The 16880-nt window shown below is 38.1% G+C and overlaps 1 protein-coding gene across 1 annotated transcript in view; it reads right to left on the reverse strand.

Annotated features, from left to right (window-relative positions):
- Nucleotides 1-947: 947 nt before the first annotated feature.
- The window catches only part of XKR4 (XK related 4), a 225606-nt gene continuing 209673 nt past the window's right edge, over nt 948-16880 (reverse strand). The window contains exon 3 of the mRNA XM_039703005.1: nt 948-16098. Coding sequence (XP_039558939.1) covers nt 15152-16098 — 947 coding nt within the window. The 3' untranslated portion in view covers nt 948-15151. The remainder of the gene's footprint in view (nt 16099-16880) is intronic.

Raw genomic sequence — 16880 nt, forward strand, 5'->3', positions numbered from 1 at the left:
TCACAAACTGAAATAGTTCTCATGTGAGTAGTCTTTCTTTTTTTTTTTTAATTGGCCTGTGAAAAAGTAGGATTTGTACTTCTGAACTGTGTGCATATGCCATCATTTATTCTTATTTTCTATTAAACAAGGAAATCCCGAAACCCTTTTTTCCCCTCCTTTTTTTTTTCCCTTTAATTTTACCCTTCTAAGCTTACTGTATTATAAATATAATTTTCAAAAGTGAAGTGTGATTTTGGCCAACTTAATCTCTGGCAACCCAAAATGAGGAGTCACTAATGTTCACAGAGTGCTGAATGTATGTATTACGGTGGCAGAGATGGTAAAGGCCAATTACTGTTGGACATCCTGCACATCGTGGCCTTTTAATTTTTCCTACTAGAACTAGATGGAAAACTAGAAGACTGGACAGTGAGATTTCTTGATGTGGCATGATATTGCAGCTCTCCCCAAAATTTTTGTCAGGAATTTCTGCTCAGTTGCCCACATTGTTTCATCATGAGAGGGAGTTTCTCAGAGAAGTCATGGTTTGATAACTTTATATAAACCTAAGCAGAAAAAGACGCTCTGATTTTAAAGAGGGGAGAAATATTTTTTTTCAGGTCTGATTTCATAAAACAGAAAGATGCTAAAAGGCACACATTTGAAATGGATGTAAAAATTATTTTTCTGCTTGTGAAACAACAGAAAACAATCCTCTACAGCCTAGCAAATCCAGCTTGATGTTTCAGCATGTTGGCATTGTGGGTACTTGGCATATGTAGACATCCTCTTTACTGTGTCAGAACTTTTATTTGCCACATTTCCTTTCAAAATACAAATAATATTTCCAAGTCTCAGTACTCACAACCAACATTTGTCCCGAGAAGCAACCCCCCTTCCCATCCCAATTCAGTTGTGTCACTGATAGCCAATTTTTTTTCAGGTCTGATTTCATAAAACACAAAGATGCAAAAAGGCACACTTTTGAAATGGATATAAAAATTATTTTTCTGCTTGTGAAACAACAGAAAACAATCCTCTACAGCCTAGCAAATCCAGCTTGATGTTTCAGCATGTTGGCATTGTGGGTACTTGGCATATGTAGACATCCTCTTTACTGTGTCAGAACTTTTATTTGCCACATTTCCTTTCAAAATACAAATAATATTTCCAAGTCTCAGTACTCACAACCAACATTTGTCCCGAGAAGCAACCCCCCTTCCCATCCCAATTCAGTTGTGTCACTGATAGCCATTGGAGAAACTGGAAGAGAAGAGGATCTACCTGCACCTCCCTCATCCCTACCCTTGTGCCATTGAGCTGCCTCTGTCCAATTGCTGTAAGACTCAGCAGCAAAGAATGAGATTAAATTTGTCAGGATACAAATGCTAGATCCATTTTCAGTGATTTCAGTGGTGAAGAATGGCAGGAAAGTACCATGGAGGGCTGGGTAGCAGGCTAAGTAGAAATGCAGGACTCTTGCCTGATCTTAGGATAAAATTCCACTTCCCAGGTTTTTCCCTGAAGTCCAGTGGCTTGGACTTCACAGAACATTTGTCTTGAAACCAAAATTGAAATATATAGCTCTAGTGACAGTTTTTATTTCATAGAAAATATTAAAATATAATTAATATATTCAAAAACTATATGAAAATTTAAGCAGACATTTTAATTTATCCTGGAATCCAGTGAGGTATCTTGGCCTCATCCAGTGACTAACAGAATTGGAAGACCTAGAAGTGCTTTAGTATTATTTCCAGTAGACTCTTATTTTAAAATATAAAGCCTGATATTTCTTCGTCAGACATTTTCAATAACTTAGCCAGATCAGTATTAAGTGCACAAAGACTGAAAATTTCACTTGACAGTAAAGTTCTAGTGCACTGTAAAGTAGCTACTGAAGAGATTCCTTAAAAATAAATTCTACTTAGTCTGGCGTTGCAAAATTTAAAAGCAAAATGCCTGTGTGCTTTCTCCTGGGGCTTATTGGACTCCACTAAAGTCAAAAGAAAGTTATTAATTTTCTGTGGTGGACCTTCAGGGAAGCCCTTTATGATTATAAACTGCCTGTAATCAAAGCAAGTCCCAGTATAATAAATGCTTCTGTCCAGAGCATTGGTGTAAATATGACTGATTGACTTATTGACATGTGCATCAGGCAAAGTTTCTCCATTAGTGTTCTAAGAATGTCTTTTGGTTGCCTTTGGTTTTGTTTTTCTTTTTTTCTTTTCTTTTTTTTTTTTTTGCTTAGCTGTAGATTATTGAAGATGATTTTGTAAGCACAGCTGTTATCAAGTCTGTCTTTTAGGATTATTTGCCTCTTGTGAAATTGCTTTGGAAGGCTCCCTTGTTTTACTAACAGCCAAGAAACACTTTTGCACATTTCCCCAAACCAAATCAAATCCACCAGTCAACCTGAAAACAGATTTGGAGTTCTGTATATTAAGAAATAGAGGGTGGAAAAACACACAAATTAGCCTTATCTGAATATAAATTTTTCTGTAATGAATGGATAATATGTTCTTTTAAATTATTACTGGATTAATTAATATATTTTGTAGGAATCCATTTGAAATATTCAATATGAATTAACTGACATGCTCCTAGTGCATTGCAAATTTCAAGAGAACAATGAATGCTGAGAAAGAACAATTAAAAGTTGAGGGTCCACTTTTCTTTTCTTTTCTTTTCTTTTCTTTTCTTTTCTTTTCTTTTCTTTTCTTTTCTTTTCTTTTCTTTTCTTTTCTTTTCTTTTCTTTTCTTCTTCTGCATAAAGTTTCAAAGCATAGCTGTACTCTGGAAAATTGCTACAAAACCAATATGATAATGAACTGTGTTTATTGCATCCCAGAGGGCACCATTTCCAATGTACTCAGCTTGCAGTAAGGAGAGGAATCTCCCATTTGCTAATGCCACAGGTCAAATCCAGAAGACAAACTGGGTTTTGCTTGGCTCTGCAGCATGTGCAACAACAGTTGTTAACATTTGATTAAAGAGGCAGGTGAGCGGGAAGCATGGGAAGAGCAGCAGAGGCTGCCCCTGTTGAGACTATCTCATACACAGAATGGCACCTGCAGGAAAACACAGTGATTCTCATTTGTTAGAATAAATATTAGCTTGTTAATAATGCAGAACTTGGAGAAGACACTACAAAATATCTGTCCCCTCAAGCAGAACAAATTACACGTGGGACAGTTTCTGCCCTTGAGAATCAATGGGAATTGATTTAAAGGAACTGTGGTCCTGGTAAAGGAGAACTGTGGTGGAATGGCAGATCCTTCTTTGCTAATCCAACATGATCCCTATTACAGGCTGTTCTGTGAGAAATTACCTCAGAAACAAGAGATACCAATTTTTAGGTTGCTATGGGCACATACCAAGGCTGTGGAATGATGAAGTAAAATCAGCTGACCTGAAGTAAAATCAAGATATGACAGCGGTCTTTAAGAAAATTCCTGCTTTGCAATTGAGAAAATTACTGCAGTGTTTGAATTTTAACTCAGTTTTCCATCTTAACTATAGAAGTTACCCCATAGCCAGGTGTTATGCAAAGGAATTTTTGAGTTTTGTATTATGACATGAGAAAAGAAAGTTTCTTAGATAACCTGAGATTGCCTTTTCTCATTGGTGAGGTTTGTATATGAGACTCATACACACAAGAAAAAAATGGAAGCAAGGAAAAACATCAGAACAGTATCTAGCAAATGTTGCCAACCTTTCTGAGTAAATCTTTGCAGAAAACAAATCTATTGTAATATCCCACACTTACAGATCATGCATAAGGTTACAGATAACTTCACAGCGTTTTCTACTGAAATCAAAATGAGACTGTTTCTGCTACTAAACAACAAGAATTGATGGTAACATCTAATATAACTGGAAGTCTTTCAACAGTAATTTCCATGAAGAGCTGAGTGACAGAATACCTGAGCATGAACAAACGCTATGAAGGTTCACCTACTCTAAAGCTTCACAGCTCTTTCCTAATTATAAGGCTTCTACCATATCTACTGATCTCCATTTTCTCCATTTTTTTTCCTGCTCTAAGCCTTTACACTGTCCCATGCATGTGTTCCTCCGCTGTGCATGAAGAAGTGGATGTGAGGACTATTAGCAATAAAGGAACATGTACCTGCAAATCCACTATTTGCTCATGGATGTACTGTGTGAGAAATTGAGAGCATGAGAAAATGCACAACCAGTTGAGCAACCAAGCCTATAATACTTCATACACAGAAAAGACCATCTTTTGAGCCTGTTCTAAACTTTATATTTCTTGTGGAAGCCATCTGAGATTTATCCTCCATAAAGAAGGCAATGAGGTTCTCTGACCCATAATCTATTATAAAGATCTATCATTTCTAAATCTAATGATCACTGGCATAACTGACATACAAAATCCTTGTCTTCGAGGCCTTAGTTTGAGATACTTTTGTATCTTATTGCTAATAAACAATAAAGAGCAACGAAGTTATATCTAAGAAATATCTTTCACTGTCTCCCTGTGTGTTTCAGTTAGTTTGTAACACAAAGAATTTTCTCAGTCAATGTCTTTCCCCGAGGAGAGAGTAATTGCACCATAAATAGTATTTTGGCATCAAGGTTTGTTGGTTTGAGTTTTGGGTAGCTTTTTTTTGGCTGTTAAAAGACTCTGCTCCTCCTTTAATCCACTGAAACACCAGGGGCATATTTTCCACAGTGTTTCACAAATATCTCTTAATCTTGACCAGAGGAATCATCCTTTTGCTTTCATGTCTTTTTGATCTCTGGCCTCCTTGCTAAGATCACTAAAGAAGAGGCTTCTGCAGTGGAATGTGTGTACAGATCATTCACATGCCCTTCTGCACAGGGCACACCCTCTGTAGCCTGACTGGAGGGGGCTGTGACATCATCCCACCTGAAAATTCTGTATCAGGAGGGTTCCAAGCCAGAGCCCTTGCTGAGTCCCATGTTGCCATAATTGTGTTCCTATAAGTACCAGAGTTAAGTTAAATATTAAACCACCCACTCATTCTTGCTGATTTTTATAAAACTGCAAATGGACTAAGCTACAGTGTTTCTGATAATGAAAAAAATTAAATGCTTTGCTAATCACAAGCCTTCCATTATTGAGATACCTCTGTAAGCAGCATTGCTTATTTTTTTAATAAAAAATGTCATGGCAAAGTAGCTAAAATCCAACCGTGTGTTAAAAGCAGTGAAAACCAATATTTTCTTCATTCATTCCCCTAGTTCTTACAGCTGTTGCCAAATGCTGTATGTTTTTTGTTACAGTAATTTCTCCAGGATAAACTGTTGCAAAATCAGTAAAGTAATCCCAAAAATGAAATTGTACTGCTGCTGGATGGAATGGCTTTTTGGCTGATAAGATGAATAAATGACCAGAAGGAAATGTGGCCATTTTCACACTGATGGTAACTAAAGCTGTCTCAACCCTAACAATCCACTTTAAAATACAACTCCTTGCATATATGAAACAAATCAAATAGATAAATATTTCACAAGATGAAAGCTTAGATAGGATGAATTCACTAATGTTGCATTTCTTCTAGATCTCTCTTTCCAGTGTGGGGACCTCACTGAACACAGCTAACAATGGCTTTTTTTTTTCCTCCTGAACTGATTAATGTTTGCTCACAGAACCTTGATTACTGTATTACAAGCCACACATTTGCAAGATTTAAAATGTCTGCTGAATTAATTAGCTGCAAATCAACCCAGGCAGAGCTCGACAAGTTCTAAGCAGTTCCAATAAAATAAAAAAGAGGGAATCAATAGCAACCACAAATACATGACAATATGTTGGCACTTTGTGACTATAAATAGTGGCAGCTGCCCTCTCTGCTGACAAAGGAAGATTTTTCATTGTCCATATAGTGCTATCTAAAGGCTAAATCCTGTCCAGATTGGTGTGGCTGTCTCACTGACAGCTTAGGTGTTCTCAGTGAAATATATCCCATGGGCCAGCCCAATAACCCAGCGAGAACTGGAGCTGGAAACAACCTGCCTGCTTTGTCTTCACTTTGAGCCAGAGTGAACACCACAGTGCAGGTGCCAGGAGTGATCCCAGCACACATGGATGTTGGCTGACAGGAGGACGAGGTGTGTCCCAAAGTGGAAATTCAGGGAATGATGTTGAAAGTCATTACTGACTACTTTTGAACTCTTCCTCTGCAGTAACGGTCATTATCTTACCCAGTCATGACAATTTTAGATCTCTCTGACCATATAACAGATCTCCTTGGAAACGTACTAGTTTTTTCAAACATTGTCCTTAATGCTGAATTGTGACACAGGTCAGGAACTCTAAACATATGTCTAGAGTTCATATATATCTGAACTTCAGAGAAGCATCTGCCTTCACTGGCTGGTAGTCTCTTCCACAGCTTCATAAAATTTAAAACTAATTTTCATCAAATATTTTCTGGGAAACAGTCTGGGATTGACACATAATAATGTAGAACATATTGAAAAAACCATCAGTGGTTAGAATTTCAGAAATAGTTACTGCATATGTATGATACATTTAAATTGAGTATAATTTTCAAATACATGCATTTGAAATTTATCTTCAATACATAATCTGTGCAAGAGCAAATCTTTCGTTCCAACAGCTTGCATCAGGAAACTGCATATGTGTTGGATAACAAGCCCAATTAGCATTCTTCAGTCAAAATGCAAATAAACCATCCTAATTATTGCAGGTTGTTTCCTTCATAAGCTATGACAATGATAACTGATAGTGCAGCAGATACAACCAACATTACATTACATGAAACAAAAGTTTAATTGATCCCTTTGCCATTTTTTATATGATTGTTTTTTTCCTTAAGTAAATGTGATAAATTCTTTTTTTATTTCACACAATTATCCCTGCTCTATACCATTACCAAAATATTTAAGAAATGAAATATAGTGTTAGACATATATTCTCCATAACTTTTTCTTAATGTGCTGGCACATTAAATCACAAGGCTGTTTCCAATAATGACTGGAATGTATTTTCCAATAATATAATTTTTTTATTTTGCAGTTACCACTTGGTTATCCTTGATGACAATGCTGTTGATTATTTTTTGTTTTAGGCTTAAGATTTGAATGAATTGTAAGATTGAATCCTAATAGAATCTCAGGACTCACTGTTGTGTGGCTACACAAATACACACACACACACACACACACATATATATATATACACACATGTTATATATATATATAAATAATGCATTTGAAACTGTAAATTTGCTCCCAAGCATGAGATAAGGTCCTACTATTTTTACTATGATAAAACTGAACACTTCCACACAGAGTATTCATTATAGTGTGCTATGGACACTGAATATGTTGCATTCACCACAACCTGGGCAATCTTCACACAACAGTGGTCCAAATGTCCAGAGAAACCATGTCTGCTCCACATGCTTTGCTAGATGGCACAGAGCCTGTTTGCCTTTTGCTCAGCCCAAACTGATCCTTGTTTGGCAAAGTGTTGGGATGTCATGTATGAAACTTGGGCTCAGGGAGCTACAGATAAGCTACAAGTGTAGCTCTGGTGCCCATACAAAGTCTGGCTGAGCTCCAAGGAAAAACCACGCGAACGTGGTCAGAACAGCACACAGTGCATTAATAGACCTGATTCAAGGCAGCATGTAGAGATTCAGGCTTTGTCACAGTGCTAACCATGTTCATACAGCTTTTGGTCAGGTTGGAAGGTGAGCAAAGTGATTTTTGCTTCTGCCCCAGATGTTTACTGCAGACATTACCCTGGCTGGGTGTAGGCCATGGCACTGAATGTGCTCAGCAATTTCAGAGTCCTCAACACTAAAGGGACTGAACATGTCAAGATACTAGAAGTATGTCTACACTGCACACGTCTTCATTTATATGTCCACATTTACATTTTCCACAAAGAGGAAGAACAGTTCAAAATATGAGGCAGAGAGCATTGCCCTTCTCCTCACCAGCGTGCAGCCCTATATCCCTCCCCTGAGAGACAGCAGCTAAAGGTATGAATCATTGCTAGCTGAAGAGATCACTGTACCTGGCTCACCCCTTGGCCTCTGCTTACCACCATTTACTGCTGGAAAAGCCCTCAAGAGTACTTCAGTGCAAAGCTCTGTCTGATAGCACCACAGAGGACCCAAATCTTTCAGGTAAAATGGGCAGGAGAATATCTGCTCACAGGATCCTGGCAGCCTTAGGTGGGAGATAGCAGCTGAGCTAACCTTGTGCTGTGAAGGCCAAGTTGTATCTGACCAAGTCCAGGAGGCAAATCTGAGCTCCTTGAACATCTGGCATTAAGATGTTCAGGAGCTGCCAGTTAGTGCAGTTTGGAGGAGCAGTATGAGCCTGAGACCCCCGACGTGCCTGCGCCCACCTCTGCACCTGCGCTGCCATGGGCCGGCTGTCTGGTCCCCACGTGTTGTGGCTTTCATCCAGCCCATGCACAAGGTTTTCCTCTCTTCTATGAGCTCTTTGGCGCATGGGGTGGGGAAGAGAATGCTGGACTATGGCCAGGCTTTGCCCTGAGCAGGCTTGTAGCACACAGACACAGCCTATGCCTTGCCTTAGCACTGTGTTATGTCTCTGCAGGCTCTTCTGACCATTCAACTAGCAGCTTTTTTTACCTTGAGGAAATCACTTCTCTGTGAAATTCTGTTTTGCAGTGATGTTACACACGAGGTGGCTGAATGGACACACCTATTTTATGCTAAAAATGCTTCTGTGAGGTTTAGTTCAGTGGGAAAAAACTACCCCAAGCTCAATGCTTTGTTAAAAGGATGTGCACTCTCCTATAGCAAAGGGATCTTGTGTAGAAGAGTTGCTAGCATTCCTAGAGCTGCAGCATGCCAGAAGCAATTGTTTCCAAAGTTATCTGAAACAAGAGGCTGAAACCTACAGACAGAGAAAACTTGCAGCAGTCATATCTTTCTTTCTATGAATGTTGCATTTTGTTACAAATTGACAAATCTGTTACATTTTAAAATTTATTCCAACCATTCCTTGAAATGAGATTTTTGTTTACACTTTAAAGTTTCTTGGCTGATTTTATTTTACCCTGCCTTGCACATAGAAGTTGAGATTTGATCTTTCTATTAGCTGGTCACTTATATCACAATTTATTGTAAATCTCTCTCAATGAATATAGCAACTACATGTATAAGTCTGTTGCAATTATACACAAGCTTCTGTTTGACTTCTCTGGCTCATGCAAATCACCCTATAAGTGTGCTGAAGAGGACTTTTTGCCCTGAATCTTGCATATCTGTTGCCTTTGCCCCAGGATTCAGAGTAGGCACACAGTTTACTAATGGGTGTATAAAATCCTATGCATAAGAATGAAATGCTAAGCATTTAGAACAAAATTAAATACAGGAGCCAAGCTTACACAGTTCGAAAAAATTCCTTTGAATGAATGTACTGGTCAGGAATTGGCTTTTGTAAGAATCACTGGAAATGATTGGTTTCAGAGACATTTTTCAAAGTCTTCTTAAGAGGATCACAAAACAGCAACTCAGTCAAAGTGGGTATAATCTGGAATGTTTGAACTAAAACGGAAAGAATAAGAAATCTTTGATTCATGCTGAGTCAGCACTAAGTTTAGTGCGTGTATTTCAGCTGAGCCAAGTGCCATGCAGGCTTTTTGGCATTCAGCAAACCTCCAGCTGAGCTCAGTTTGGAGTGAAGAGGTGAAGACTTCCACTACCATGGTCTGAATTCATGTAGTTCACTCTAGGCCAGGGTCTGATTTTAACATATTCATACCAGTGAAAAAATCTCACCAAAGTCCTGAACTGTGGTCACTGAGGTAAAATAAACGGTAGGGGACCCCTCATGTGTTCAAACAGCCTTGCAAATCATCTCTTCATCAGTGACACCATTCCCCTAACTTTGCATGAACAAGGCCTTGTATTGTCATCTCCATCTCTCCTGTAATGAAGTCTGCTCGTGCCAGATGTGAGAAATCATCTCAGAAGCAGATCACTCAGCAATCTGCATCCAAGTGAAAATGATGGCAGAGTTTGTTTTAAAAAATCACTACAGGGGAAATGCAGTAATCTGTTGTGCCTTTTTTTATTCCTAGATTTAAAAGAATCTGTTCTCATTTTGCATTTTATCTCTTTTATCAGAATAAAGAGGAATGGATTCCATACCATAATGAAAAGACATAGTCCAATAAACAATCAAGTGAGGATTTTATAGTTTAATGTCTCTGGTATACAAATGGCTGTTTGCCCCTTACTCCATTTGGCTTTCTGCTGAGAGCATGGGCTCTATGTGAGCTAGTATAATTGCTACAAGTAGTGAAATTCAATGGCTTATTGTGTATTTAGACAATTCTTCTCATGTCCTGCATTGTTACACTGCAGAATTAGTAATTGTGGTGTTGGGCTTGTAGATTTATGGACAAGGATTGCCATTAATAGCATCACACACATCTTGTAGGGGTTTAACTTACACAGGCTTGTTTAGATGGATGCACAGATGCAATTGACTCTGCTTCCCACCATGCACAGGAGTAAGAGAGGCAGCAGTAGGACCCCAGGAATCTGCTGAAGTCTTTTCCTTGGCATTGTGCAGGCAGTGCAGGGGGTGCAGAGTAAATCACAGAATAAATCTCAGCCACTCTGGATTGCACAACTTCAGGCAGGGATCAGAGAAAGGGCAGGGACTTTGGAAGATGATTCACTGGCAGAGCCAACTAAAACTCAGTACAGTGCCACTTTTAAGGCTCTTTAGGAATGATATGATAAAATCACAAACACTTCAAACTCATTTAATTTGTGTTCTAAAAACCCCAACAGTCTAGTTATGAATATTTTGCTGGCCAATAAAAAGTAAATGAACATATTGCATGATTGGGAGTCCCTTTCCAAGTAAAGAAGCACTTCTACTTTTATGAATTGCTCTTCTGGGGAGATAATGATGTATTGGAAAGACCATCATATGGTTTAAATTAATACAGGTTTAATAGCTATTCACCACATATTAAAAATTAAATTACCAATAAAATTGTAATTTTCCTCCTCTGCTTAAAAGTTTACAAAATCAGGCAGATGAGACCTAGAATTAAATTTTGGAAGGAAAATTTTCTCCAATTTTATGAAAATTAATTAATAGAAAAGTTGTTGGTTTGACAATGAAAACATTCTATATATGCCATCAAGTCCATAATAACCCAAGAAAAGAAACATTGCTCTGTCACAGGAAGCATATTTAAATTGACATAAACAAAATTGGATACTAGTAATTCCATTATTAAATATGCATGGAAAGAAAGTATTGCACATATTTGTAAAGAAATTTTTAAAGAAAAATTATCCCATTACAGAATAAACAGCTTTTAAAATAAGTAAAAAGTTTTCTCTTGCATTTTCTTACATGTTTTCTGAATGAACATGGGTATACATTACCTTTACTTAATTAGTGATAGTAGCTGAATTGTCTTTTCTGCAACAGACAGATCCACAACTCTCCAAATTTTAGGACCAAGTTTTTAACCAGATAAATTACAATTAAGTCTACTGCTAAGTTTGTTTGGTTAATTAGAACAATGCTCCCGTAAGTCTTACTGCTAACAAATAGATGTGATTGCTTTTCTTTGCCAGAATGTAAATATGAAAATGTGAACTTTTTTATATTCCTGTATTCTGCTGTGAAATTTAAAATGCTTGATGTTTTCATTATTTGAAAAGCAAAAGTTCAGGTTTTTTACAATTCCTTTTTTTAAAATTTTATTTTTGCTATTGCTGTCTCAGTTGAACTTTATTGATTTTAAAACTGTCTGTGGCAAAAAGAAGAGTGCATATTGATTATTAACTGTCCATAAGGCCATAATGGAATTTCAGCATGGACTATGTTTATTCTTGGCAATTTCTATAAAAAATTCTTACAGCTTTTAATATGATGACTCACAGTAATGCAAATTAGGAAACTGTCCATGCAGTCATCAGTGTTAATATTTAAGTCACTGCCCTGTTCTCAGTGTGGGTGACACTGGTGTTATGATTGTAAGAGAGCAAGATTTTGAAGAGCAAATTTTGACTTAGTGCATAAGGACTTCTACCTCTGCTTCAAACCATCAGACTGAATTCTGAGGACAAGGTGTGTATATGTAGTGCTGCATATATATAAATATATGTACACAAACACACATATATATCTCACTCTGCACTCACACCCTGCAGTAGTTTCCTTTAGATAAACTTTTTTGCAAACATTAGTTAAAAAAATTAAAAATGCTGTGAGAGTAAAGAAAATAAATGCTAGGCATGAAAAACCACATGGATAAATAACATCTCTGTGTCCTTCCTTCCAAAACCAAATAAAAGCAAATCAAACAAACTCATCCCAAACCTTCTTCAGAAACCTTGCAATGCAAGCACTGGTGAAGACCTTAACCCTTTAAATTCCATACAAAGCAACTTCTCTTCAATTCTGTAAGCCTGGCCAAAGGGCTCAGAGCTCTGAGGAAGAGCGAGAGGATGCGAGGGACTTGAGAAGAGGCAGAGCCTCACTGACAGCAGTGATGCTGCCTCTGTCCCCAGGAGCTGCTGGTGGGAGAAGGCTGCCCACTGTGCCTCACTCAGGCTGCAATTTCCGAGCTGTTAAAGCAGCACCAAACACTTCAAACTGTCTCCAAAGGAAACCCTCACATCTTGGATCACAGAGCTTACATTTGCCTTCGTTGTAAAGAAAAACAGCAATTTTCTTGCGTGAACTGGAATTTGGTTCTGGAGTGAAGGGTCTATTGAATGCAACAGGACAAAGGACTTGCTTCCAAAATATTTTTTTAGCATTTTTTGCAGGGTATATTTTCTGAAAAAACATGAGTGCTTTTCTCTGAATAATCAGCTGTATCTCCATGAGGAAAAGGGTAATCACTTTGTAAAAAGCTTCAGGTTTGGACTATCAAAGATTTGATTTCTTTAAAAAATTTTTATAGAGGCAGTTGGCAATTGCTTAATTTGAAAATACCTAAGAAACCCCTGAAGCATAGGTTTTTTTCTCATCTGTGTAAAGTTCCCTCTGCTTTGCAGATTCCTGCACTTCCACAAGTTTTTGTTCAGAGGAACTTGCCCCAGCAAAGAACAACAGGTATTGAATATTTCGCTAATAAAAAAAGTCAACATTAAAAATGGCTAATTGAACACATACAAACAAACATAGTCTGTGTAACCTTGGCCATTTCACAGTACAAATATTTGTAATAGGAAAGACAGAAATTTACCCAGCAGCATACACAGCAGTGACTACACTGGATATATCTGACAGTCCAAGTATCAGGTCTTCTCCATCCTGACAAAGCCATTTATAACAGTAACTCTTCAGTTCAGCTTTGCTCTCCTAAAATGGATGGAAATAGTTATAGCAAATTGTTTCTCATGGAATCACTTGGTGTCTTTACAAGCCACTTACATTTGAAGCAGGATCCACAGTTTATAGAGTATTCTAAAAGTACCCATGTAGGCTTTCATATGGCATTACACTGCAAAACAAATCCATAATGTGTGAAAAGCAGGTTTATGTCAACCTGCAAAAGCCATTTGATAAAATTCATGGACCAATTCTTAAAATCTAAGCTATAAAGAGAATGAAATGTATTAAAAGATTTGAGGTTTATAAAAAGTAACCTTTTATACCATATTTTTACTTTACAAAAATATTAAAATAATCCATGAGTTTTTAATTCTGCACCAGCTTTAAAAAAAATACTATCAAATTTTGACTTGCACCTTTAATGCATCTGAAAGCACCATCAGGGGATACTTTTAACATAGAGTATAATATCTTTAACTAGATTTAGGGAGGTATTTAAAACCCAAAAGCTTGCATCAAAAGTACTCTGTTACAAGAGATTCTAATTTTTAGACACGTCTGGACACCAGTCTTGAACAGGTAGAAGAGGCTCTTCCACATAACTTGTTTATATTATACTTCTGTGAATATACTTACTAAGAGGTGGCTGAAAGCCTTTAAAAGACATCACTTTCACCTTCAGGGGGAAAAATCAGAGCTGTCTCTACACATTGAGAGCTTGCTTGGTCTTTCCTGCTTCTTTTTCTGGTAGGGCTTGTGCCACTTGTTGTGTCCCTCAGGCAATATCAACCTTGCAGTTATACAATGTTTGGCACTAGAAGGGTATGGCATGTCAGTCTCTTGTCACACCTGCATACATTCACACACTGAATCATGCGTTCTCAGTCCTGGAACAGAGAAGTTTCAGTGTGTCCAGCTCCTTGTGGTTTCTTCTGAAATATCTGAAAGGGGTCCTCCAAAAAGTTTAGAATATGAAAACTATACTTCCTTGTTCTTTTACCTTTTTTTTTTTTTGCAAATTGTACACTGAATCATGATTATCATTTAATGAATATCACTACGTGCTAGAGCTCCTTATTTCTCCTCAAAACCAGAAGTGAGCTGCATAGAGTTTCTGTTGAAAATAATATCGAGAAGTTAAATTACATTTAAAAAAGACTTTGAAATTCCACAGAAAACAAACAGTTCTGGTAGTGTTAATTTTAATGACCTAGTTAATCAGAATTTAGTTTATTTTCCATTGACAGCCTTATAAACATGATGACGTTTCTTTTTAATTAAGAACTATTTTGCAAATCTATTCTAACCTGAATGGTTGATTTGTGGGAGTGTTGAAGACTACTAAGCTCCTGTTTTTTGCCCCAGAAAACAGTTTTCCTAACAGCAACACTGTGTGCTACAGTATTTTTGAAAAAGTGTGGTTTGTTTTTTTTTTGCCATTGATTATGGAAATATCAATAATTCATTTCTAAAATAAAATGCACTACTGGCTGAAGCTGAAAGCTCTGGTCAGAGCCTTTATATTGGTTTGATTGTAAGTACTGTGCAGTCAGAGTTTCATAGCAGTGAGGGGTGGTGGGTGAGTTCCCCCTGCTGATGTGACTGATCTGTATGTGTGGGTCAGGGTTTGGGTTTTTTTGAGGCTTTCAGACGATGCTGCTGTATCAGTGTCCTGCAGACAGACTGCACACAGTGGATCAAATGATAATCATGATGATAGCCAGACTAAGAACGCTATAGCTTGCTGCTCTACTTGTAGTACACAGTTTGGTTGTTCCTACAGCCCTACTGTCAACCCTTAATTTGGACTGTAACGTTGGAGCTGCTCCAAGCTGTGTTTTTGCTTTGTTTACAACGTGGTTTCATATTCCAAGCGCTCCTGAATAAGGGCATCATCTTTATACTGTAGCCGCGGAGGAGCAGGGGAACATTCAAACGCTAAGATCGCCTTCCTTAGGCTCCTGTCCAACACATGTCTCTCCCATGCTGGGTACCTGTTCCTGAACAGATCGATTTTAATGACAGACTCCTCAATCCTTGGTGGCCGGGAGGAAGGTGTGGATGGTGCAGTGGGTCTCACCTGAAACACCGGCACACACCCGTCCCTCTCCGCAAATTTTTGATCCCGCTCGCTCGTGACGCTCCGGTTGTTGGAGATGGAGCGCAGCGTGCTCGTGGCCACTTCTGGGGGAAGGGTGAAGGCAGCGGCAGGGTCCTCACAAGCACAGCTTGGTGACTGCCCAAACCTTGGTCCGTTGGGGTGAAAGAAGGCATAGTACATTAGCATAAAAACAATGCCTGTTAAAAAGCTGCTGAACACTACACACAGTGCTGGTATGGCAAATGCATCGGAGATTGGAGGGGCCTTGTACAGATACCAGAGAACACTCAAGGCGGTGTTTTCTAAAAGGATGACAAAATAGTAAATGAAAAGCCTACAGCGTGTCCTCCCTTCCTTGACGTTGAACCAGCTGAAGATATAGATTATCCCAACAACCATGTCGAAAACTATCTCCTCCCATTTAGTGATGCAAAACTCTGTCTCGCAGTGAACGATCCAGAAGGTCATGATGCACCAGTGCAGCACGATGAAGATCCCAAAGTACAGCTGGAAAACCGAGGCAAACAGAGCAAAAGTAATGACCCTTGCTGCAATCGTGAAGAAGTGCCAGCAAAACTGGATTATAACAGCCATATAACTGATGGGTTTCTTGTCATCGCGGGAGTCACGGAGGGCCTTTTGGTAGGAAGCCAAAGCCCAAGCCAGGGATACAAGGGATGCTGCAGCAGTAAGACCTAGGAGGAAACAGGAGATGCAGTTAAGGTATAATTAGTATGTCAGCACTTGGCTGAAAACAATGAGATCCTTGCTGCTTTAAATATGTTCTCCACCACTGGCACAATAAAACCTCTTCCCTCTCCTTTAGCTCAGAGAAACGAACCTCTGCTGCTGAGATTTCATTGCCCAGTGCCAGATACACACAAACAAGAGCAGCTATTAAACCACACTCCAAACCTCTTCTCTAGCAATTGCATCTTTGAAACACATTAATTCACAACTTTGAGCAAGTAGGTGTCTCTGTCACCTGGGTGATTTAAGGGGACCTGCTGTGGTATGTGTTTTCAAGAAAGAATATGAATTTTCTGATTTTGATAAGTCATTAAAGAAGCCTAATATAATGCAACCAAGTTTTTCTAATTAACATGCCAGCATCATCTACATATAAACTAAATCAATGACAATGTGAGCATAAATCTGCATTAAATCTATTAAAAACAAATTTATGTTTCTTTTGTTACATCAAAATTTAAACTGACTGCCTTACTTTTGATGAGGGAAAAAATGCCCATATTGATATTTTCACCCCTTTTAAACAGAATTTTAATAAGTAGAAAATGTCAAAACTTACTGTCTCCCATCTGGAAATTAAATTTATTTTAAAAATGTTGGAAATTTTTACAGAATTAAAATAGTGAGTAAAGATACTCTTAAAGTAGGGGGCTATTTATTTTAATTTACATAGCCATTCTGTCTCCAATATATCTCAGAATTGCCTATTTACAAGGCCCTAAATGAC

This window comes from Passer montanus, unplaced genomic scaffold (assembly GCF_014805655.1).
Source record: "Passer montanus isolate IOZ18808 unplaced genomic scaffold, ASM1480565v1 scaffold16, whole genome shotgun sequence".
Classification (NCBI taxonomy): domain Eukaryota; kingdom Metazoa; phylum Chordata; class Aves; order Passeriformes; family Passeridae; genus Passer; species Passer montanus.